Genomic DNA, 23,660 nt, shown 5'->3' on the forward strand with positions numbered 1-23,660 from the left:
ATATGAAAGAATGCCTTGGATCTTTGCCTGTGAGTGACCCAGTCACGTACTCCACAGCTTTCAGTCGCTGAGTCACGCAAGCCTGCCTCTCTCTCGACCCTCATGTCTTGTTTTAAGTAGGAAGTAAAACCAAAAATAAACATGTTGTACACAATAGGGCAAGGTTTAAGATGGCAAATATTAATCAAAGTCTTCAGCTCAGAGCTCACTGGCATATCATCCATGAACAATCGTTCTCAGGTCACTAGTTGATCAGTGGGATTCTGCATTCACTCAGTGACTCAGTCAGTACAATCACTGACTGAGTCACTGAGTGAATGTGTCTCCTGAGTGATCGTGGAAGTAAATATTCCTCCACTCATGTCCTCTCTTCATCTATAATAATAATAGTACTAAAGTTAACTTGTATGGCACCTTCCATACAAAAAATGAAGCTCAAAGTGCAGCTTTTAATGCAGCTAGATAAAATAAAAAAGTGTCAAAATGTAATACAAATAAGAACAGGACAGATTTTAAGAAACATAAAACGTTTTAAAATGAACTTTAAAAGAAAAGGAAATAAAAAAGTAGATGAATAAAATAAAATTACATTTAAAAAATGGAATGAAGACTGAATATCTTAAGGTCAAAGCTGTTACATACAGTGAGTGGGACTCATGATGCCATAACTAGCATTGATCGTTCTTTCTGTCTCTCCCCCACAGGCTTGCTTCGTACCGGCTACTACGACATCCTCATTGACATCCACCTGTGCAGCTATGCCACAGCTCGCCTCATGATGAACAATGAGTACATTGTTCCTATGACGGACGAAACAAAGAGCATCACCCTGTTTCCTGATGAGGAGAAGAAACATGGCCTGCCGGGTATCGGCCTCAGCACCTCCTTGAGACCCAGAATGCACTTCTCATCGCCGAGTTTTGTCTGCGGGACCGGCTCATTGTATCGTAACAACGGCAGCAGTGGCTCAGGAGACTGTTTCCAGTACAGCCCTGAATTCCCCTTAGATATACTGAAAATTAAAACCATTGAGATGCTGACAGAAGCGGTGCGGGAGGGAAGCATGCACGTGCGGGATCCAATAGGGGGCAGCACTGAGTTCCTCTTTGTCCCTCTCATCAAGCTCTTCTACACCATGCTCATCATGGGAGTTTTCAAAAATGGCGATCTGAAGAACATCCTCCACCTGATTGAACCGTCTGTGTTCTCTGAAAGACGAGAGGGGCAGGAAGAGACTCGCAAGGACAAGATGAAGGAGGTGGAGAATGAAGGAGGGGAGGATGGAGGGAGGAACATGCCAAAAGAAGGACTGTTACAGATGAAGCTGCCAGAGCCTGTAAAACTCCAGGTAAAGTCTCTCAGGTCTTAAGTGATATATTTAGTTTATTGCAGATTAGTCAAGTAGCTCAACATATTTTTAGCATTTCAATAAGTAGAGTGCATACCTCCTCCGAGGCCCAACAGACCATTCAATAAATCTACAACATATTACATTCACTCATAGATAACATATCCCTAAATATGACAAATTTCATCAAGATCCATTAATTATTCCCTGTGTAATTGGTGAAAATGTCCACAAAAAAAAAGCCAGATCTCCCAGTTGTAATTTAAGTCAAACAAATAATCCTGGTCCACCCCTTTATCTGGATCTAATGAGTTCTCTCACGACCCACGTTCAATCCTTCCAGCATGGTTTGTGGAGATCCATCCAGCATTTTTCATGTAATCCTGCTGAAAAACCAACATTCAGAAAGAATTCCTGCCTCCTCATAACATCCCCTTGTCATGTTTCTCTGAGTAAAGTGTCACCAATCTACCTTCATGAAATGAATTTAAGTAAACAGAAGGATGGGTGGATGGATGGACGGATAAATAACATGACGCAACAGATGTTGCAACCTCTCACAAAATTTGAATGGACTATGTCATAAATTCAACGTTGTTTTCATTGATGAATTTACAGGTCTTCTGGGTAAATAAGATGATTACTTACCCAGCTGACTTCTGGCAAAATAAATAAAACACGAGCTTAGCCAGCAGCACTTTCTGCAGATTTATGGTCATAAATAAAATGTGCATTGGCTCAGTCAAATAGAGGCAGCAGGGGAGTACTGTGTCACATGGGTCCTCTGCAGTTAAATCTGTTCCCTCTAAGCCAGACACAGAATGTACTCATCAAGAACAAAGGTTGATAGAAGTCCATGTCTTTAAATCTACTGTTCCAACGGTACACATTCTCATATGCAGATTAACTAAGATCTGAGGAAGTAGTGGTTTGAATTTTGAATTATGTTGGGCAATTGTGTTAAAAAAGATCTAACATCACTGTAGCGCTTCTAATGTATAGATGGCTGGAGGTGCATGATGAAAATCTATTTATTTGATTGTATGTGGGCTGCCACTGTGGTAAGAGGGACAGGGATGTTAAAAAATGACATTTATTGTTTTTATAACAGGTTTCATAATGATCCCTTCTGTTTAAGTAATCTATTTTAGATTCTTGAATTAACACGAAGGACAAACTATTGCAAAACCAAAGAAATATTCCTGGTCAAATTACTATTTAACTATTCAAGTCCTAGAATTACCTGTGTGCCTCCGCCGACAAGTGCAGTTTCAGTTCCTCTTAGCATTCCTTACATATTGCATTGACAAGAACATGAGGCCACTGTGACCTTAACCTTTTCCCACTGAAATCTATTTTTTTGTCCAAGTGACAACTGGTCAGTATCTTCCTAAAGGGAGACTTGAGATTTCCTGTTCAAGATACCAAAAACATGACTAGTGAGGCCCCTGTGACTTTGACCTTTTGTCCTTTGACCTTCCAAATCTAATCAATTAATCTGTGGGTCTAAGTCAAAGTAAGTGCCAAATTTGAAATGTTTCTCTCGAGGCATTCTCAAAATAACTTGTTCATGAGGCAAATAATTGTTATGTGAGGTCTCAGTGACCTTTGAATATTTGTTCCAGATCCAGAGACCACAACTGATGTGGAGTGTGACTGTGTGTAATACAGACTGAAAAATAAACCAGACCAACAAAAAACAAACTGGCAGGGCTGAAAACATCACCATCTTGTTTGAGATTCAAAGTTTAGGTTTTCTTTACCTTGGCTCGTTTCAGCAATTAAAAACTTAAAAAGTTTAAAATGTTTTTCATTACTTTTCAATAACAGAGACACTAAACCTTAATGACATTTGATACCTTTTTCTTCTTTATTTGAGATTTTAAACTTAATGTGAATTTGACCTCACATCTTATGTGATTGAATGTATATATCATCTGTGTGCAGATGTGCCACGTGCTGCAGTACCTGTGTGACTGTCAGGTGCGTCACCGTATTGAGGCAGTGGTGGCCTTCTCTGATGACTTTGTGGCCTGTCTCCAAGACAACCAGCGGTTTCGCTACAACGAGGTGATGCTGGCGCTCAACATGTCTGCAGCTCTCACCGCAAAGAAGACCAAAGAATTCAGATCACCTCCACAGGAGCAGGTAAGAAGAGCGCAGAAGTAAAGTTAGACTGGGCAGGAGGACAGACGAACACCCGAGAAAGACACATGTGGAGACACATTGCATAAAGTAGCCAAGATCCAGAACACGTTCTACATATTCAACTTGAATACTTATATTAGTTTTCCAGTTTCTCCCATTTAATGTAACGTTTTTTGCTGCTTTGGCTCCTACTGCTCATGGAGACATTTGTAGCTTTAATGCTTGGAATCTTTAGCATCTTTGCAAATCAGCCAACACAGTGGTGGAAAAGATGCTCGTATCACCCCTCTGAAACCAAGTGAATGTTGGATTTCTATGATGAAGGAACAGTATGTAGTGAACAGTCACACCTGCATGTGCTCCTGCAGATCAACATGCTGCTGAACTTTAAGGACGAGAAGCAGGAGTGTCCCTGTCCTGAATACATCCGAGAGCAGCTGCTCGACTTCCATGAAGACCTGATGAGACACTGTGGTAAACGACCCTATGCCGAACCTCTAATCAAACACATCTGTATACTGCAGTCTATGATTATTCAAAAAAAACACAGTATGGACTGTGGCCTGATTTCTCCACACTGTCAGGTATAGAGTTGGATGAGGACAGAGACATTCAAAGTGACAGTGACTTCACCATTCGAGGTCGACTGCTGTCGCTGGTGGAGAAAGTGACCTACCTGAAGAAGAGGATGGGCAACCTGCCGAAGGAGAAACAGGACAGGAAGCCCAGTAAGTCCTGTGCCCCATCTCATCCATAAACAGACAACAGACAACATAGAAGGACATTTGATTCAGTAACCTAACTGTTGTGTCTAATAATGTAATCATGTAAAATGTGGTGAGTAAATCCAGACTCCTAAGGGACAATGACCTTTCCTTTAAGATTATCTTCTGGACAAAGGTTACATGTTCAACAATTGGATAATAATCCCAAAATAATCTATCAGACTGTGTGGGTGTATAATCCTAACAGTAGCTCCAGCTTTCATCACTTTACTTGGATTTGTTATTTAACAATGAACTTATGTTAACAAGCAAAGTCAACGACCTTCTATGAGAGTATTTACACACATCTTATGCTCTCCCGCTCTCTCTCTCTCTCTCTCTCTCTCTCTCTCTCTCTCTCTCTCTCTCTCTCTCTCTCTCTCTCTCTCTCTCTCTCTCTTCTCTCTCTCTCCCTCTGTGTCTTGTTGTTTGTTAGAATATATCATCATTGAGTTTACAACCAACTTGTTTCACTTGATTGTTTTTAACAGTTGTTTAAAAAGTAAATAGGAGGTGAATGTGGAGAAAACGTTAATTCCCCCTCTCGATTCCTCTCGGTCTCCCTCTGTCTCTGCAGGTACGCTGCAGCAGCTGATTTCCAATACGATGGTCCGCTGGGCCCAGGAGTCAGTTATTGAGGATCCAGAGCTGGTCAGAGCCATGTTTGTTCTGCTGCACCGTCAGTATGATGGCATCGGAGGACAGGTTGGTGTGTGTCTGTGTTTGTGTGTGTGTGTCTGTCTGTTTGTATGTACATTCAAATCGATGGTCATCATGTATTTAACAACTAGTTATGTACTATACCTATTCTTACAAAGCGTCATACAAACCAGATGTTTAGCTCTCTACCATTATACAACTGAGCTTGTTATTCAAAAGGAAAATAAGTAACTTTATTATGAATGAAATAATAAAAAAAAAAACGAAGAATGTTTAACTATTGTGTGCAATTTTACTGTGAGAATTTTATGAAATAGTGCAACCGATCTGGTGATCCCAAAATCATAACATGGAACGTTAGCGTAAGTGATGAGCAAGTGTCCTGTTCAGTCTGCAGTCAGTGTTTGTCTCTGTCTGTGAAGGTGCGGGCTCTTCCTAAGACCTACACTATAAATTCAGTGTCCATCGAGGACACCATCAACCTGTTGGCTGCCCTGGGTCAGATCCGATCTCTGCTGAGCGTCCGCATGGGAAGAGAGGAGGAGAAACTAATGATCCGAGGGCTGGGGTGAGGACATACACATGTCGGTCAGACTATATATTTCTCAGGGGACTTTGCTCCTCTCTCCTTGTTTCTTCTTAATCAATTAAACTGCCCATTTGACTGGTAATCTCATGACTATATACGATAATATGCTAAAACTGTATTCATCCATGTATACTTATTATTGTTTTTATTTAGTATTTGGCTGAGAGACAGTTGCATTTTTGCATGTATACAGTAAGCCTCAAGAATGAAGGTCATCAAATTACTTATTAGCTTTAATCTCACTTCAAAGAGGTTTTAAGCATAACTTGCTGTGGTTTTCTTTTTACTGTGTTATCAGTCAGTTGTTATAAACCTGATGAGAGTGTCAATGACTTTTCAACACGTTATTCTTTCTGTGTAGTGATATCATGAACAACAAGGTGTTTTACCAGCATCCTAACCTGATGAGAGCTCTGGGGATGCACGAGACGGTCATGGAGGTCATGGTCAACGTGCTCAGTGGAGGAGACTCAAAGGTATGAAGAATGTTTTTGTTGCAAAAAAAGACTAAAGCTGAATCATAGTTTCAATGAAACCAGGATGATTAACAGCTGTTATCTGTGCAGTGCAGTGCACCCGAGCAACAACAAAACTGTGGGAAGATTTGTCTTCTGTCACCGATCCGTCCCCACAGTGTGTTTAAAACAGCCCTTTTCAAACTTGTATCTCTTTTTTTAAACTAAAGCTTAGTACATATGGACAACTTGGGTGTGGGATTCTTGTGCAATAACTCTTTACATCTTGTTTGTGTTTTTGCAGGAAATAACTTTTCCTAAAATGGTGGCCAACTGTTGTCGGTTCCTCTGTTATTTCTGTCGAATCAGTCGTCAGAACCAGAAGGCCATGTTTGATCATCTCAGCTACCTGCTGGAGAACAGCAGCGTTGGACTCGGTAATTATGTGTGTGTGTGTGTGTGTGTGTGTGTGTGTGTGTGTGGGTGTGGGCTGTACCTTGTATGTGCTGCTTCTGTTTTTTCCCCCTCATTTCTTAGAATGTTAGTCACACAAACTGTATATGTTCCACAATGTATGTAACAGACACAATGTCTGAAGACCATGTGGGTAATTGTGTGCAAACATTCAGGGTTGGCAACTTTATTCTTTAATTTTTGTCGCCTTCCAAAGACAAGTGCTGCAGAGTAGAGCGGGTCGTCCACTAACCAGAAGGTCGGAGGTTTGATCTCTGTCCCCCATTCCATTTGTCCTTGAGGAAGACACTGAACCCCACATTTTGTGGAACCGTCTAGGTCCCTGGGTCTGTCCCCCGGGTCCTAGCCCTGGCTCTGTGCACTCTGCCTGGGGAAGTGGAGCTGTGAATTGCTTCCTGGGTCTCTAGCTTGTTCTTCAGTCCACTGCATCCTCTTTGCTTTTGAAAACTGAAAACTGAACAGTTTATTAGGTGCACATAGCTAAAAGTCATGCAGCCCTGGAATAAATCCTGATGATCAGTTTTTGAGTGATTATTTAATAGAATGTAGTATGAGGTCCTGTTGAAGTGTATACCTTTATACAGTGAGGTAATTCTGGTATTCAGCCTTCTCTCACTAATATAAATGGGGTATACAAAATAACAGAATAATTACATATTTTGGTACACAATAATATTTCAATTGGCTGTAGCCCATCCAAAGGACAAGCGGGTGATACTGGATGGAACAATGGATAGAGTCATAAATAAAGTCATGAAGCAACAACAGGTCCTGGATTCAAAAGTATCAATGGAAACAGAATGTGACAAACACAAATAATACTATGATCACCCCAGATTTGAAGATTAAGATCCTTTCTCACGTCCTGGCTGCTTTTAAAGGTTGTGAGTTGTAAGACACTATATTGATCTGATTTTAGGTTCTTTGTTTATAAATATATATATAATTGCTCACGTACAACATTTGCTGTTTGAACTGTCTCTGCTAGTGATACACCTGTGAGTGTAGCGGAGGAAATGATGTCATATAGTGATTTCATTAATTAAATTTTCCGACCAATAACATAATCTACAGATTAACCACTCGTACATCATGGTATAAATTACATCAGGATGAAGTTATAAGGAAATGGCATTTTTACAATAATGATTGTATATACAGGATGTGCAGGATATGCATCACCACTGCAATGCTTTCCATTTGTAAAAGACCCCCTCTACTCTTATTTATAATTATAGTCCCCTCCTTCTGTCCTCTCCTCTCTTCGTCCTGTCCTCTTCTCTCTTCCTCCTCTCCCGTCTTATCCTCTCCTCAGCTTCTCCATCCATGCGAGGCTCTACTCCTCTCGATGTGGCTGCAGCATCCGTCATGGATAATAATGAGTTGGCCCTGGCTTTGAGAGAACCAGACCTGGAGAAGGTGAGGTGACAAACATTTCCACAAACACTCAGACCAAAATTACCTCTGGCTGGTTGCGAGGACTTTATCAACCAGTGAATGTGAACTGAATATAATCAACTGTCCTAACTTCATGAGCTCATGAGAATTGCCCTTTTATTCAAGTTTCCTTTGCCACACCTCTCACACATTCAGCTGTGCAGAGATTTTATTTTTACTGTCCAGATGAAATTGACGATAAAGACCTTCTACTTGTCACTTGTCTGCAGGTGGTGCAGTACCTGGCCGGCTGTGGGCTGCAGAGCTGTGTGATGCTGGTGCGTAAAGGATACCCTGACATCGGCTGGAACCCTGTGGAGGGGGAGCGCTACCTCGACTTTCTGCGCTTTGCTGTCTTCTGCAACGGTGAAAACACGGAATCACTTTCAATTCACAATTCCATTTTTTCACAAGTGACACAATTGCTCAAATTGTTTCCTACTGATGACTGTTTGTGAGAGAAGCATGTGTCTGGAATCAGCATGGTGTCACAAACACTTCAACTGCTCTCCTTTCCAGGCGAGAGCGTGGAGGAGAATGCCAACGTAGTGGTGAGGCTTCTGATTCGCCGACCAGAATGCTTTGGCCCTGCTCTCCGGGGTGAGGGTGGTGATGGATTGTTGTCAGTGATGGAGGAAGCCATTAAGATCTCCCAGGATTCCTCCAGGGATGGTCCTTCTCCCACATCTGAGATCAGCAAATCGCTGTAAGACATCTCTTGCGTCTTTATTTGCTCTTACAGTGTTACAGTGATAATGAGACTGGAGGGAGGGAACACTGTATTCACAGTTATACTGTCTATCGTATTTATCGTTGTCTATGAGGACCTCATTGCGGCTTAGTAAATAAGTGCATGTCCATTCATGTTCATTAGAAAGGACAGAAACACTGTAAGTCATATGTTGCTTTGCTGAGGAATTGTGGGAGAGCAGCCTTCTCTCATAAACCAGGTTTTGCTGTATCGATAATACCAACTGTAGTGTGCTGAAGTCTTTCACTGCCTCCTTTCATCACCTTCACGAGCATGCTAGTGTGAATTTCATTAATAATGGTCTTGTGTCAGCCCAGGGAGAAAGAGTGAAGCTTCATGTGGAAGCATGTAGAGAGAAGCACTTACCACTGCCTTTATTTATTAGCACAATAAAAGAAAACATAAAAAATGCACAGATAATAAATAATGTATAGTGCACTGGGAGGCAGAGAGGCTTTCTTGAGGACTGTATATTGAAATGGATTTCCACAAAACTAGACAATATATTCAGTAAAGGATTTGAATACCAATGTCAACAGACTGATAATAACATAATATGAATAATCAGAAAAACAACAATAACTAGAATGGCATTCAGAAAAGTCCTTACTTCTGCCAAAGTCCAACATGCCCCTAAGTCCAATCAAGCTGCCTCAATTTAATGGAGTCCTCTCTGACCAATACTGCACTCTTCTAGTTGTAATCCCTCGTGTAGTTGTTGCATAACCCTGCTAACTACCAGACCAATAAACAACAAACTACACAGATAGTAAAATCAAGATTGAAGGGAAAAGATAATGTGTGAGTGACTTTATTGTTTATGTGTGTGTGTGTGTGTAGCAGTGACATGCTGGAGGAAGAGGAAGATGACACCATCCACATGGGGAATGCCATCATGACCTTCTATGCTGCTCTCATTGACCTACTAGGTCGCTGCGCTCCTGAGATGCATGTGAGTGACACCACACTCGTGCGCACACACACACACACACACACATAAAAGGTCACCCTAAAATACCTTCTTCTACATCAGTTGATCCATGCTGGTAAAGGGGAAGCGATCCGTATCAGGGCCATTCTGAGGTCTCTCATTCCCATCGAAGACCTGGTGGGAGTCATCAACATCCCATTCTCAATGCCCAACCTGGCTAAAGGTAAACAAACCCACCAACAACAACCGCAACCAATGTGCATAAAACATTTATAAAAGATAAAATCTTGACCTGTAACCTTGTGTGTGCACGTGTGTGTTCGTGCCTGTGCATTCACAGATGGGATGGTGGTGGAGCCAGACATGTCGGCTGGTTTTTGTCCGGACCATAAAGCAGCCATGGTGCTGTTCCTGGACCGGGTCTACGGTATAGAAGACCAGAATTTTCTACTCCACCTTCTGGAAGTCGGTTTCTTACCAGACCTGAGAGCTGCTGCCTCTTTGGACACTGTGAGCATCGTGTGTGTCTGTGCCCTTGCGTGCATGCGTTTTGGTGTGTGTGTAGCTGTGCCTTTTTTCAGCTAAATCAGCCGTTTGCCCTTTGACAGTTCCTTAAAAGTAAACCAGTAATTATTTTAACACATCAACAATGGTTCAATTGATTGATTGATGCGAGGCCACACTTTCAATCTACCTCATATTTACCAGGAATAGCTGATAATCTGAAAAGTAAAAAGACATGAAAAAACCCTGAGCATGTTCATGCACCACTGCAGATGATGACAAACTCAACATGTTTAGTCCAAGTCGTGTTTGTGTTGTCATGTTGTTCAATCTCATATTGTAGCAGCACTTTGAACTTGTAGACTCAACCACAAACACAACTTGCTCCTGCTTTAATCACAGTGTCCTGACCAGATTATTTTTTCCTGAAACGCCATCAACTCTTCCACTGTCTCTGTATTTGTGTCAGGTTGCTCTCAGTGCCACAGACATGGCACTGGCCCTCAACAGGTACCTGTGTACAGCTGTGTTGCCTCTCCTGACTAAATGCGCACCACTGTTTGCGGGGACAGAGCCGTTTGCCTCACTGATTGATTCCCTACTTCACACGGTTTACCGCCTGTCCAAAGGCTGCTGCCTCACCAAGGCCCAGAGGGACGCCATAGAGGAGTGTCTGCTGGCTGTTTGTGGGTAAGACTGGAATTTAAATGGGCTGTTCCTCAGACATTTGTATGTGAGCATTGCTAGAATCCCAGTGTGAACTAGACTGGCACTTAGAGAGCGCATTCCTCTGACAAGGTCCAACAGGCCCCTCATGAAACAACATTTAAATTTACAGCATGCAGATTTTTATTTGGATTTGCACCAAATTGCACACAGTCATACCAGTCCCCTTAACATGCAACATTTTTTTCTTTAAGGTCTATTTATTTTATTTCAGAAATCAACAAAAAATGTTGAAAAGGCCCAATCTCACAATGTTAAAGTTAAATCCTGGATCCGCTTCTTGATACAGATCCGCACCAAACTTGTGTGTGATTTTTAATGGCTGTTGAGAAAACAATGTAAGACTTTAACAAGTGGTGTCACATAAGGGAGAGAGCAGAATCAGATGGGAGCATGTATAACACACTCTTCCATTCTAGTTGAAATGCGGCCTCCACTATAGATATCAACTCCATTTATCACAGCTGCAGTTTGGATTCATTCAGAATCCATGGACATGAGGCACACTGCAGCATTTTGACTTTAGTCATTTTGAATATGTTTTGTGGGCATCACTATATAGCTTTGATACTCTGAACTAACTAACTTGACTATAAGCTGCTAATCAGTTATTCATTCATGATGCTTGTTCCCTTCATTGATGCATTTTAGTCCAGCAGTTTCTCTGTGTTATAATGTGACTGTTTTCAGGTTGAGCTCATTATTTTGTCAACTATGTTTTGACACTGCTCATGCCCCATTGCTTCTTCTATGCCAATTCAATTAGCCAACCAATGTGTGTCGTCTTAATAATGTGCAGTAAGCTGAGACCCTCCATGATGCAGCATCTGCTGAGGAGGCTGGTGTTTGACGTCCCCCTCCTTAATGAACACACCAAAATGCCTCTGAAGGTGAGAAACACATCAGTTATGTCTTGTACAAAGCACTTATATTGATGAATGATAATTTACGCTACCATTTGCAATCTACACGTTTTTAATGATGTGTTCCCTCAGCTTAGATCCAACATGATATTGTGATCATGTGTTACGGTGACAAGAGTTCAAAACAACACAAGTGCACTTCCTTTGCATCAGCACCTCATATTCACCAAAAAACATTTTGAGCTTAGTCAAAAGACCGTGCTGACCGTGCTTTGTGATTTTCTGGCTCTTGCTGTAGCTTAGTTAAAATGTTTTATGAACCCTTCTTCACTTCCCTAGCTGTTGACCAATCACTACGAGCGTTGTTGGAAGTATTACTGCCTGGTTGGAGGCTGGGGCAACTTTGGAGCTGCATCAGATGAGGAACTTCACCTCTCCAGGAAACTGTTCTGGGGAATATTTGACGCTCTGTCATACAAGGTGAGGCTTTTTGAAAATAAGTGAATGGGTGAGGGGTTTTGCGTTTCAAATTTACTGCAGCAGATCCCGATATATATATGTTGAGTCCCCAAGTATGACTCAAAACCCAAAATAAAACCAGAGTGCTTAATTTCCCACAAGGCACCTTCTTGTTTAGACATTCAGTGTCAGGTAACTTTTAAACGCCACACCCCTTATTTGTCACTCAGGGTTATTATAGTCAAGTTTTAGTCTCAGAATTGGAATTGGGTCTATTGCCAAGAAGGTTTGCACATACATGGAATTAGCTGTGGTACATTTGTGCAATAACAAATATAACAAATATAAAAACATTGGAAACATAAATAAAAGAGAAAATGCTATAGAGAACTAAATTGTGCAGCTGTACAGTTATTGTTATTTGTAAATTGTCGAGTGTCAAAGTCACAGGTAGGGACATCAGTGCAGTTCGGTTAAAGGCTTAAGCATTTTCAAGGTCATTCATAATGGCTGTAGTTGTTCATATGGGTATTATGATCTTTCACAATGCCCCATGCTGTCACTGCACATTCTGTGACATATAACACAAAGTGGCAAAGTTAACAGCCAGTCCTGTTGTGCCGCCTGTGGTTGTACAGGTGAGCCATATCTGAGATCGGGGCATAGTAATGCAACCTACTCTTCATCACTCTGACTGTTGTGGTTTCTGGGCAATGGAATTAATCATTCTATTCTGTGAACACATACATATTTCAAATTTCTGTGATTCAGACAGCACCAGAGATGAACCTACAGCGAAAGCAGTGCTATCTGATGTGTAAAACTGCACACTCTGTCTGTGTCTCTGTGATCCAGCGCTATGACCAGGAGCTGTTTAAGCTGGCACTGCCATGTCTCAGTGCTGTGGCGGGCGCCCTCCCTCCAGACTACATGGAGTCTAACTACATGGTCATGATGGAGAAACAGTCGTCCATGGACTCAGAGGGAAACTTCACTCCTCAGCCTGCAGACACGTCCAAGTAAACAAACAGACTTTTATGAATGATTCCTTAAAAAAATAGATAAAATCCAGTAACAGATTGAAATGTTTAAATATTCACTATTATTATTATAACATCAACATTTTATGAGACTTTGCAACGAGAGACACTTCATATGTGACTGTGATTTTTTCTGTTATCGTCAGTGTGACTGTCCCAGAGAAACTGGACTATTTCATCAGCAGATATGCAGAGCACAGCCATGAAAAGTGGTGTATAGAAAAGGTAAGGAGTGAGAAGTCAAACACTGGGCTCATCCTGTTACTGATTATTTTTAAACACGTCGCACGAGTTTGACTTTTGAAATATCTTTCCTGTATGTTGTACAGTTTCTCAACGGCTGGTCGTACGGGGATCAGCTATGTGATATCAGCAAGAGCCACACTTTACTGAAACCATACAAAGGCCTCTCTGAAAAGGTAGTGTGCATGAAACAGGCAAGAAGACTTAAAGATGTTAAAGTGTATCTGAGGTCAACACCGGACCCAAGCAGCAGGGCTCATGTTGTCACTCTTTTGCAAATATACAGATTTCATGTTCGAAACACATAATGAGACATAATGCATATGGTTGTCCGTCAGTCTCACTTCCATGGCACAAACATTAATTTGGATTCAAGGATTATCTGATTTAAATTTGGTGGTCAGAAGCTTAAGGTAAAGACTGCTCTGACCTCATAAATCACATTATTTGTCATAACTCAAGAGTTCATAGACTTTTTCTGACTAAATTTAGCACAAATGTCTGATTGGACACAATGAAAGTGAGGAGATGTTCTAAGGTCAGCTTCACTGTGACATCATAATGGGCGGCTGTGGCTGAGGTAAGGGCGGCTGTGGCTGAGGGGTAGAGTGGTCGTCCTCCAACCTGAAGGTCGGCGGTTCGATCCCCAGTCTGAACCATCTGCATGCCGAAGTGTCCTTGGGCAAGATGCTGAACCCTCAATAGCCCCCCATAGAATAACAAAGTGCTGCAAGTAGATGCACTGTATGAATGTGTGTGTGAATGGGTGAATGTGAAACTGTACTGTAAAGCGCTTTGAGTGGTCTTCATCAGACTAGAAAAGCGCTATATAAATACAAATCCATTTACCAAATCCATCATAATGTTCTGCAAACATACTTATCTGGCAGAAGGACAGATTGTGATGATTTTTCACGAATTGTGTGTAAAGCTGCAAGGTGGTGATTCTGTTTTCCTAAACAACTGTACAGGCATAGATTGGTAGAGGTATTTTATAAACTTACTTTGCAACGACTTTCAGGCTGTCATTATTCACTCTTAGCAGCCGTATGCCATGTCTTGCCACAAATATCCTGAAAAGTGATCTTTTGCAAAGTGAGCACTGGAGCCTTTGTAATGGATCAGTGAGGCTCGGTTGTGTTCTTGTAGGATAAAGAATCCTACTGCTGGTCAGTCAAAGAGTCTCTGATGACCATGCTTTCGTGGGGCTGGAGCATCGAGAGGATCAGGGAGGGAGACCCTGCCAGCCTCCACAACAAGTCCCGGAGGATATCACAAGCCAGCCAGGTACACACTGATACATACACACCAGCATACACACAATTACACTCAAATGCAAAGGAGTTAAACATTTGGCTGGAAATTATATTCATACAGAAAACCTCATGAGAAGGTGACAGTAGCATTCAGTGTGTTTCTCTTCCACAGCTGTCTTTTGAGGGAAATGCAGCTTTCAGCCCGAGACCCATTGATATGAGTAATGTGACACTGTCCAGAGACATGCAGGTAGGCCACTGTATACATCTGAAGAATAAAATGATAAACTGCATATGATCAAAATAATGGAAATTAACTGTATATGATCCCTGAGCTGTTGTAGCACTTAGAACATAAGCTATAGAGGATGAAGAGATGAATGAAGATGTGCAGTGCAACAGAGTCACATATGTTTTATACTGTGTTCGTCCAGTCTATGGCAGAGCTGCTGGCAGAGAATTATCATAATATCTGGGCCAGGGAAAAGAAGACGGAGCTGGAAGCCAAAGGTAAATCTAACAAAATACATCCTCACACAGAGTTTCCTAAATCTTTTTTTTTTTTTTCTTTTCTTCCATTGCCATCAGTTATTAGTGTTGATGTCATTAACTTGGAACAAAGGCAAGGGTCAGAATTCCAGCAGTTTGTCTGAATCAGGATATGAATATATGAGGTGAAATGGCCATTAATAGAGTTAACTAAAAAGTTGGGTTTAAGCTAGTTTTACACACTTAAATATAAGGGTTCTCTTTGCATTAGCAATTTTTCTTTTGTCTTTTATCCTCGTGGGATGTTGTTGTGTGCAGGTGGAGGAAACCATCCCCTTCTGGTTCCTTATGATACACTGACTGCCAAAGAGAAATCTAAAGACAGAGAAAGAGCCCAAGACATCCTCAAGTTCCTTCAGATCAACGGCTACACTGTGTCCAGGTGGGAAATAGGCAAACACTCTACACACAAAATGGAAATAGTGCAACGTCATTTTCATGATGCTGGTGTGCCGCTATGTGCATGGCAGTTGACCCAAAGTCACATAGTATAAACTTCATCAGTGCGTGTTTGTTCCAAAAGTCATGGGATGTGTTGAATCTAAACTACCAGGGAGAGGGTAAGAAGAGGGTGGCCTATGCATCATGTTATCATGACAGCAAGCAAGGCTTTTGAGATATAGGGATTGATGAAGACATATCATCAGCACAGATGTCTGAAAATGGCTGAATTTATATTTAACGTTCACAGTACTGAATAAAAGCATGAACTCGATGAGCCTCAGTTGTCCATACTTGGATATCTGGCTCAGAATGTCTCAGGAGCCTGTCATGGCTCAGGATCAGAGGGATGTGCCCTTCTGTGTACTCAGAAATACAGTTCAGACTGTGGCCAGCAGAAGGCTGAGGATACTGCCGAGCAGGAGGGGTTTGCAGGATCGGAAGTGACTAGAGATTAAGTGGGAATGATAAAGCCAAGCAGAGAATGACACCCGGTCTCTGTGCCACACCTAAACCCTCCAGACCTATCTTTGTAATGTACAAAGAGAAAATATACACTCTCATGTAAAGTGCTTGTTCATTGTAGGAACTGTTGGGTTTCTGTATAATTGTTAAGGTCTTGACCTTCTATTTAAAGTGCCTTCGGATAATGTATATCTTGTCGCTATACAAATTAAATTGAATTAAATTAACGTAGCAAAAATGAAAAATAAGTGTCTTTCCAAAACAATATCAGTCTATCATTTTGATGTAATGTGTCTTGTTCCCAGAGGTGTAAAGTCCCAGGAGCTGGACACTCCAGCTATAGAGAAACGATTTGCCTACACCTTCCTCCAGCAGCTCATCACATACGTGGACCAGGCCCACCAACACATGATGGAGTTTGGTGAGAATCATCTGCTGTCGAATGAAAGATAAACATATGACAGTTCATACATTAATATAATGGAATGTGCATGCAAAGTATTATTTATGTTAGTGAATATTAAAACTTGATATTATTTAAACTAGATTCACAATGGCTGGTACATAGTGGAATGTGTGGGTGGTTACCTGATCATTAGCACAATTTATGTTTGTGTGAAAATCGAATTGTTTCAATTGACCCGAGCTCAGAAGAATGACGGGTTTTCTATCTTAAGCTCTTGCACAGGAATAGTATTTAAGATCCCTCTATGATTTATAGTAGCCACAGATAATAGCTGTTTATCTGTTATAATCCATATTCATGGTAAATAGATTTATGCGATAAATTGCTCAAGCAAATACAATGTACCCAGGTGCATTAGAAAAGAAACAGTTTACTTTGAGTAGTAAGTGTGCTTCCCTTGGTGCTCTTGATGTGCATGTCACCAAGTAATACTATCCAGGTCTTATCATGCGATTCTGTTCTGCTCCTCTGTTCATTTAGATCTGGGAACAAGAGTGAAGGGAGAGACAATTCCCCATGAGCAGCAGATTAAGTTCTTTGGAAAGGTCAGAACTCATCATCTGTTTTTCATTCATGAGTGTCAGTTGGGAAACTGGGTATGTTCATGTCTTTTTATGCAAACTTATAGAAGAAAAACATTCAAGTGCATCTGGCTGTTTGGTGCTAGACAATTCTCCTTGTGTACAAAATGTTGTCAAATTAAAATGTAACACTGTCTTCAACATTCAAGTGGGGCTGCAGGGCCTGAGGCAACGACTGAAACTGACAGTGTGCTTTACAACATTGTTTTTGATCATTAAGTGTGTCAGGTGTATTTAGAATAATCTCAAAGTGGTATCTGAAGATTCAAGTAAATCAAATTTCTTCTTAAGAATGATCCTTAATATATCAGAAATATTGATCTAAAGTCAGGGGATCACATCATAGTTAATTAAACAGATTGTGGAGTGGTCCCACCAAGACACACACTCAACCAACCACGAGTCAGTCTCAGCTGTCAATCATGAAATCTCAAAACATTAAAACCAAACTTATCAGAAACTTGAACAGTTGCCTGTACGTCAGTGGGATAAGAAATACCTAAATGACAGAAACCATCTTTGGAAAAGTTTATTCAGCATGTACTTTGACTTTATAATTTGGTCCATGTCCCATCTGCTAACATGGAAGAGGCAGGGTTTATGTATGGGGTGCCGTTTGTCAAGCAGCTCACTCTGAAAATAACAGCAACATTTTGTCACATTTAGCTTCAAACCATGTTTAAAAAACTGGTGTGAATTTTTGAGAGTCACTTTTTTGCACATTTACAACAATATTTGTCAACTTAGAGATATTTTAAATATTTAAATCCAAATGTTAAATGTTACACTTAAATGTTAAATCTAAATGCTAAATCTAAATCTAAATCTAAATCTAAATGTTAAATTTAAATTTAAATCTAAATGTTAAATTTAAATCTAATTGTTAAATTTAAATCTAAATGTTAAATCTGAATCTAAATATAAATGTTAAATCTAAATGTTAAATCTAAATGTTAAATCTAAATCTAAATGTTAAATTTAAATCTAAATGTTTAATCTAAATGTTAAATTTAAATGTTAAATTTAAATCTAAATGTTAAATTTAAATCTAAACGTTAAATCTAAATCTAAATGTTAAATCTAAATGTTTCGGGTGAAACTAAATATTTAGCTAATATGCAAATTCAAATGCCGGTTACAGGAAGTAGTAACAAAATAAAAGCTCGAGGAAGTCAGAGTGTGTTTATTACGGAGCCCCCCAGGGGACACGGGGGAAAATGAGGACAGCAAAATGACTTTTGCGAGATCCCGAGAAAGTTTAGGACAATGTACATCCGGGTATCTCATAATAATGACATATTAAGTCATTATTATGAGATACGGGTTGTGGGCGGGGCGCCACAGAGCAGGGAAGCCGAGGCTGAGCGGCTGCGGGGACTGCCGCCCTACTCGCGGAAGTGGGTGACTGTGCATCGATACAGAGACATAACAGGATCAATCCATGTTTTCTGCTCCGTTCATTGTCTTAGCGAAGTCCTGTGTGTGTCTGTGTCTGCTTCCGCCTCACTTCCCTCTGTCCCGCGCTCACTTTACACTTTAACAATAAACACCAGCGCTGATCACAAGTTATTAGGACACCTACAGGACTGATGTTATGATCTCATACTATCTCATAATAATGAGATACTGACTACAAGGTCTGTCATGGAAGACTGTGTGTGTATGCTTGTCTCTGTTCCTCTTCACTAAAACTGATAATCACATGTATTTTTTAGTTATTATCCGATGATGACCGATCATGACTTTGGATCGCTCCGTCACTTTAACGCTGACAGTCCTGACTGTGCGCGTCACGTTCTGCTCGTGTTGTGTGGAGCGGGGGACTACGTGCACACGGTGTTTAAACATGTGTTTCATGAGCTCAAACAAACACAAAGTAAACATCAGTCCTGTACGTGTCCTAATAACTTGTGATCAGTGCTGGTGTTTATTGTTAAAGTGTAAAGCGAGCGCGGGACAGAGGGAAGTGAGGCGGAAGCAGGCTCCGACACACACAGGGCGACCGGACTTTTAATGAGCGTCTGTTCTGATGCTGGAGCAGCGCTGGTTATAATTATTCAGCGGCAGCACATCGCTAAGACAATGAACGGAGCAGAAAACATGGATCGATCCTGTTATGTCTCTGTATCGATGCACAGTCGCCCACTTCCGCGAGTAAGGCGACTGTCCCCGCAGCCGCTCAGCCTCGGCTTCCCTGCTCTGTGGCGCCCCGCCCACAACCCGTATCTCATAATAATGACTTAATATGTCATTATTATGAGATACCCGGATGTACATTGTCCTAAACTTTCTCGGGATCTCGCAAAAGTCATTTTGCTGTCCTCGTTTTCCCCCGTGTCCCCTGGGGGGCTCCGTAATAAACACACTCTGACTTCCTCGAGCTTTTATTTTGTTACTACTTCCTGTAACCGGCATTTGAATTTGCATATTAGCTAAATATTTAGTTTCACCCGAAACATTTAGATTTAGATTTAGATTTAGATTTAACATTTAGATTTCAATTTAACATTTAGATTTCAATTTAACATTTAGATTTCAATTTAACATTTAGATTAAACATTTAGATTTAAATTTAGATTTAACATTTATATTTAGATTTAACATTTAGATTTAACATTTAGATTTAGATTCAGATTTAACATTTAGATTTAAATTTAACAATTAGATTTAAATTTAACATTTAGATTTAACATTTAGATTTAAATTAAAATTTAACATTTAGATTTAACATTTAGATTTAAATTTAACATTTAGATTTCAAATTTAACATTTAGATTTAGATTTAGCATTTAGATTTAACATTTAACATTTAACATTTAAGTGTTACATTTAACATTTGGATTTAAATATTTAAAATATCTCCAAGTTGACAAATATTGTTGTAAATGTGCAAAAAAGTGACTCTCAAAAATTCACACCAGTTTTTTAAACATGGTTTGAAGCTAAATGTGACAAAATGTTGCTGTTATTTTCAGCGTGAGCTGCTTGACAAACGGCACCCCATATTTATGACCTGTACTGCATCAAGCCACCAGGGGGTGATTTAGATGTTTTGGTTTCACCTCTACACGCTGATTAACATTCTGTCCTTGAAGAGAAAAAAAAGATAATTTCTAAAGACATGGGTTGGAGTGTTTACTTTGTCTGTTTCAAAGGACAGTGGTAGTTACACTGTGTGTTTCTGCTATTAAACCCACAGGTTGTCTTGCCACTGGTGGATCAGTACTTTAAAAACCATAGGGTGTACTTCCTGTCCACAGCCATTCATCCAATCAGCAGTGGTGGCCATGCCTCCAACAAGGAGAAGGAGATGGTGACCAGGTGAGTGTGGCAAAGGAGCCAGTGATGGCAGTTTCGTTGGGTATAGCACTTTAACTTTTGTATTTTTGCTTAAAAATCTAATATTGTGAAATGACAAAACATGTATGACAGTCATCAAGCTGTTGGAAGTCTTAACACCAGGCTATGACACTCTATATACAATACCTCCTGCACTTTTCCCGTGGGTCTGTCTCATTTGATTATTTCTTATCTATTTCTCTGCTTTCTTCTCCACCTCCTCCTCTCTCCTTCCATTGAATCTTTTCAGTCTTTTCTGCAAACTGGGAGTTCTTGTCAGACATAGGATATCCTTGTTTGGTAAGGATGGTTTGTATGTCGTGCTTTTTGGTTGGTGAGACATTACACAAGTGCTGAGTGTTAGATATTGTGCAGTATGAGTGGACTCATGACTCATGGCATGCCAACAGAAGCAGGGGTTAAAAGCTGTCACCTTTCAGGGAAACTCACTGTTTTGAATCCAAAGTAAACTTTGAATTTGTGTGATCCTTGTATCCTTGTACCACTTAAATGAGTGAACACAGGCCATTACAAGTAAAATAAGGTTTTAATATAATATCCATGGAGGCTAACATTAACTAGCATACTTGTTATTTAAAATTCCACTTGTACAATATTACTGATTTTAAGGCTCTGGGACGACTCCTTTAACGTTACTTACATTATCGTGCTCGGATTGTGACATAAGTAGATATTATTAGTGAGGATAATTATGTCAGAATTATGGCATAATCAACAAATTTGCTTTTGGATTTGTTTTGGGACAAGTTAATGCTTTATAAGATAATATAATGCTTTATTTGTCCATTTGAAAAGAGACTAATAATAAGACATTATTTATGTTGAATGGAAGGCTTGTTACAGTCGGCTATTTATGTTGCTTTAGAGGGGAAAACATCAAACTCACTGAGAAAGACACAGACTGTGTTGTGGTTTTAGGCAGTTGTAATAGTTGTAAAGAGTACCAACCAAATTCATTCCCCCCATCATCCTCATAACGCCCCCACACCCACACCACCAAAGGGGCTTGCATCATTGTCACTTTTTTCACCTCTCATGAGTTTGCACCCCTGCAAAGGTTCCTCCCACACAATGTGGGATGAATTGGTCAGTGTGACAATTATTTTGCAATGGTTGGTGAAGTAAATGAAGCATGATTTCAAACTCTTCCTGGAAAATACACATTTCACAAAAGACAAAAGATAGGGATATGAGACAATTGTCGTGATGGCAGCTCTTCATGTAGATATTACAAGTCTTCATCTCAGAGTGACACTGTCACTGTGAGTTCACACAGCCTGTCTCATTTTAAAGCTTCCTGCATTGATACCTAATATTCTTAAAAAATGAAGAATTCAACCATTGTGCCCCTTCAGCACTCCGTATCCCATAATCCATTTGGATCAGACAATTTCTCTCTTTCAGGTGGTTCTTCTGAATGTGGTAAATATCACTTTTTATATCCAGTGACCATCTGTTAAATATATAATTTCTAATGAAAATCTAAATAAAGGCCAAGCATATAATTTAGTTGACATTTTTCAAATTTAAAGAAACATTGCAAACATGATGTCTGTGTCATCAACCTCTGCCTATTAATTGGGTATGGTGTCTCACTGCAGGATATGGGCACTCCCATTTTGCCAGACAAGCTTATCTTGACAACAACCAAACCCCTCTCACACTAATGTGTGTGAATGAGACATGTCCATTATTATCAGGAGCAAGGATTGAAGATCCACCTTTTAAAAGCCTACATGTGAGACAGACCATGTAGATGCTCTGATAGAGTAGATGTCACCTAAACAGAGGACAAGAGTCTGCCAAACCCATGGTATAAATCACTTGTAGTATTCTCTACATTCACATGCAAAGTGCAAACTGGGCACACCATATGCAACAGCTGCTTCTCCACAGAACACTGCAGGGTCCACTGGTGGGCATGGATTTATTCAATTTGGGAAAAAATCAGGATGGAGGCTCAAAGTCACCCTGAGGTTCCCAGGTTAATATGCAAACAGGCAAGATGCACAGGAAGTGCATGAATGTTACTTACGTGTTTGGTTTTTAGTCAAGAAGAGCAAAGCTGCCTCAAGAAATAACTTCTCCATGTTTATATGTTCAAGTAGGTCAAAGACAGGCCTTGTGAGGGTTTACACAACTTCAGCCACATATTTGAACAGGGACTATATGATTAATACCTTTACCATCCAACTGCACAGCCTGAGAAATGATCAGATAGTATGTGGTTCTAAATAGTCGTGTGTGCATGTGTGTGTGTGTGTGTGTGTGTGTGTGTGTGTGCATGCATGCATGATATTGTGGGTGTGTTCACACTATACTCTGCACAGCACCTGTGTGTTGTGTGGTCGGTGATGCAACTTGTTGTATAAAGTAAATTGTTGCACTTCCTCTATGTCATTTTATCCAAAGTTAAAAGGTGTTCTAATGCAGATTCAACCTTGATACAAGTAGAGACAAAGAGATACATTTGGACTATTAAAATATCTAACATTTCAATATTGATTATTGGTTTTATTAGGCTATTTAAATATGATCAATGGTGAAACTGTATATGTTAATTCCTCCACCTCATATGGCAGTGTACAAGTTCAGTACTTAATAGATAGATTGTATAGTTTGAACTAACGTATGCATCACATTGTAATTTAATGGAACATCCTTTTCTTCGACCATGATGCTCCTCTGTATTTATCATTAAAAAGACAATCATAATAAAGGGGTTCCTCAGAATTTTTTTTCAGGCAGTTCAAGTTGGTTTTTCAACAAGCAGCGTCAGTCTTGTTTGTGTGTGTGTGTGTCTGCGTGTGGCTGGTCCTCACCAATTCAACGGGCTGTTTGAGGGTTAACACTTGGTTTTGGGCTAGGGAATGCATTATGTCAATCAGTGTCTTCACAACTATAGAGAGACGTGCATGTGTGTGTCTGTGTCTCTTTTGGGCCTGAATGATAAGGACCGCAAATTCTGACCAGTTTGTGTATCATCAATCCTCTCTGGTCTTCAGGTAACAATGCCACATCCATCGTCAACTGTCTGCAGATACTGGGACAAAGCCTGGATGCCAGGTAATGAGTGAATAACTGTGACACGTGTTTTGTCATCACAGCAGAGATGGCGTTTAAAGGTGCAATATGTATGTTTAGCCCCTG

At 40.3% G+C, this 23,660-nt stretch overlaps 1 protein-coding gene across 1 annotated transcript in view; it reads left to right on the plus strand.

Annotated features, from left to right (window-relative positions):
* ryr2a (ryanodine receptor 2a (cardiac)) overlaps positions 1 to 23,660 on the plus strand; it is a 118,296-nt gene that overhangs the window by 55,894 nt on the left and 38,742 nt on the right. Inside the window, exons 40-68 of the mRNA XM_061094463.1 lie at positions 705 to 1,348; positions 3,296 to 3,496; positions 3,865 to 3,970; positions 4,081 to 4,224; positions 4,838 to 4,965; positions 5,343 to 5,488; positions 5,871 to 5,985; positions 6,269 to 6,401; positions 7,754 to 7,857; positions 8,106 to 8,241; positions 8,395 to 8,581; positions 9,467 to 9,578; positions 9,660 to 9,780; positions 9,898 to 10,067; positions 10,531 to 10,751; positions 11,587 to 11,677; positions 11,990 to 12,130; positions 12,965 to 13,128; positions 13,296 to 13,374; positions 13,479 to 13,568; positions 14,542 to 14,679; positions 14,821 to 14,898; positions 15,083 to 15,158; positions 15,456 to 15,579; positions 16,409 to 16,524; positions 17,050 to 17,114; positions 20,350 to 20,471; positions 20,740 to 20,789; positions 23,516 to 23,576. Of these exons, the coding sequence (XP_060950446.1) occupies positions 705 to 1,348; positions 3,296 to 3,496; positions 3,865 to 3,970; positions 4,081 to 4,224; positions 4,838 to 4,965; positions 5,343 to 5,488; positions 5,871 to 5,985; positions 6,269 to 6,401; positions 7,754 to 7,857; positions 8,106 to 8,241; positions 8,395 to 8,581; positions 9,467 to 9,578; positions 9,660 to 9,780; positions 9,898 to 10,067; positions 10,531 to 10,751; positions 11,587 to 11,677; positions 11,990 to 12,130; positions 12,965 to 13,128; positions 13,296 to 13,374; positions 13,479 to 13,568; positions 14,542 to 14,679; positions 14,821 to 14,898; positions 15,083 to 15,158; positions 15,456 to 15,579; positions 16,409 to 16,524; positions 17,050 to 17,114; positions 20,350 to 20,471; positions 20,740 to 20,789; positions 23,516 to 23,576 (4,063 nt within the window). The remainder of the gene's footprint in view (positions 1 to 704; positions 1,349 to 3,295; positions 3,497 to 3,864; positions 3,971 to 4,080; positions 4,225 to 4,837; positions 4,966 to 5,342; positions 5,489 to 5,870; positions 5,986 to 6,268; positions 6,402 to 7,753; positions 7,858 to 8,105; positions 8,242 to 8,394; positions 8,582 to 9,466; positions 9,579 to 9,659; positions 9,781 to 9,897; positions 10,068 to 10,530; positions 10,752 to 11,586; positions 11,678 to 11,989; positions 12,131 to 12,964; positions 13,129 to 13,295; positions 13,375 to 13,478; positions 13,569 to 14,541; positions 14,680 to 14,820; positions 14,899 to 15,082; positions 15,159 to 15,455; positions 15,580 to 16,408; positions 16,525 to 17,049; positions 17,115 to 20,349; positions 20,472 to 20,739; positions 20,790 to 23,515; positions 23,577 to 23,660) is intronic.

Source organism: Limanda limanda, chromosome 21 (genome assembly GCF_963576545.1).
Source record: "Limanda limanda chromosome 21, fLimLim1.1, whole genome shotgun sequence".
Taxonomy (NCBI): domain Eukaryota; kingdom Metazoa; phylum Chordata; class Actinopteri; order Pleuronectiformes; family Pleuronectidae; genus Limanda; species Limanda limanda.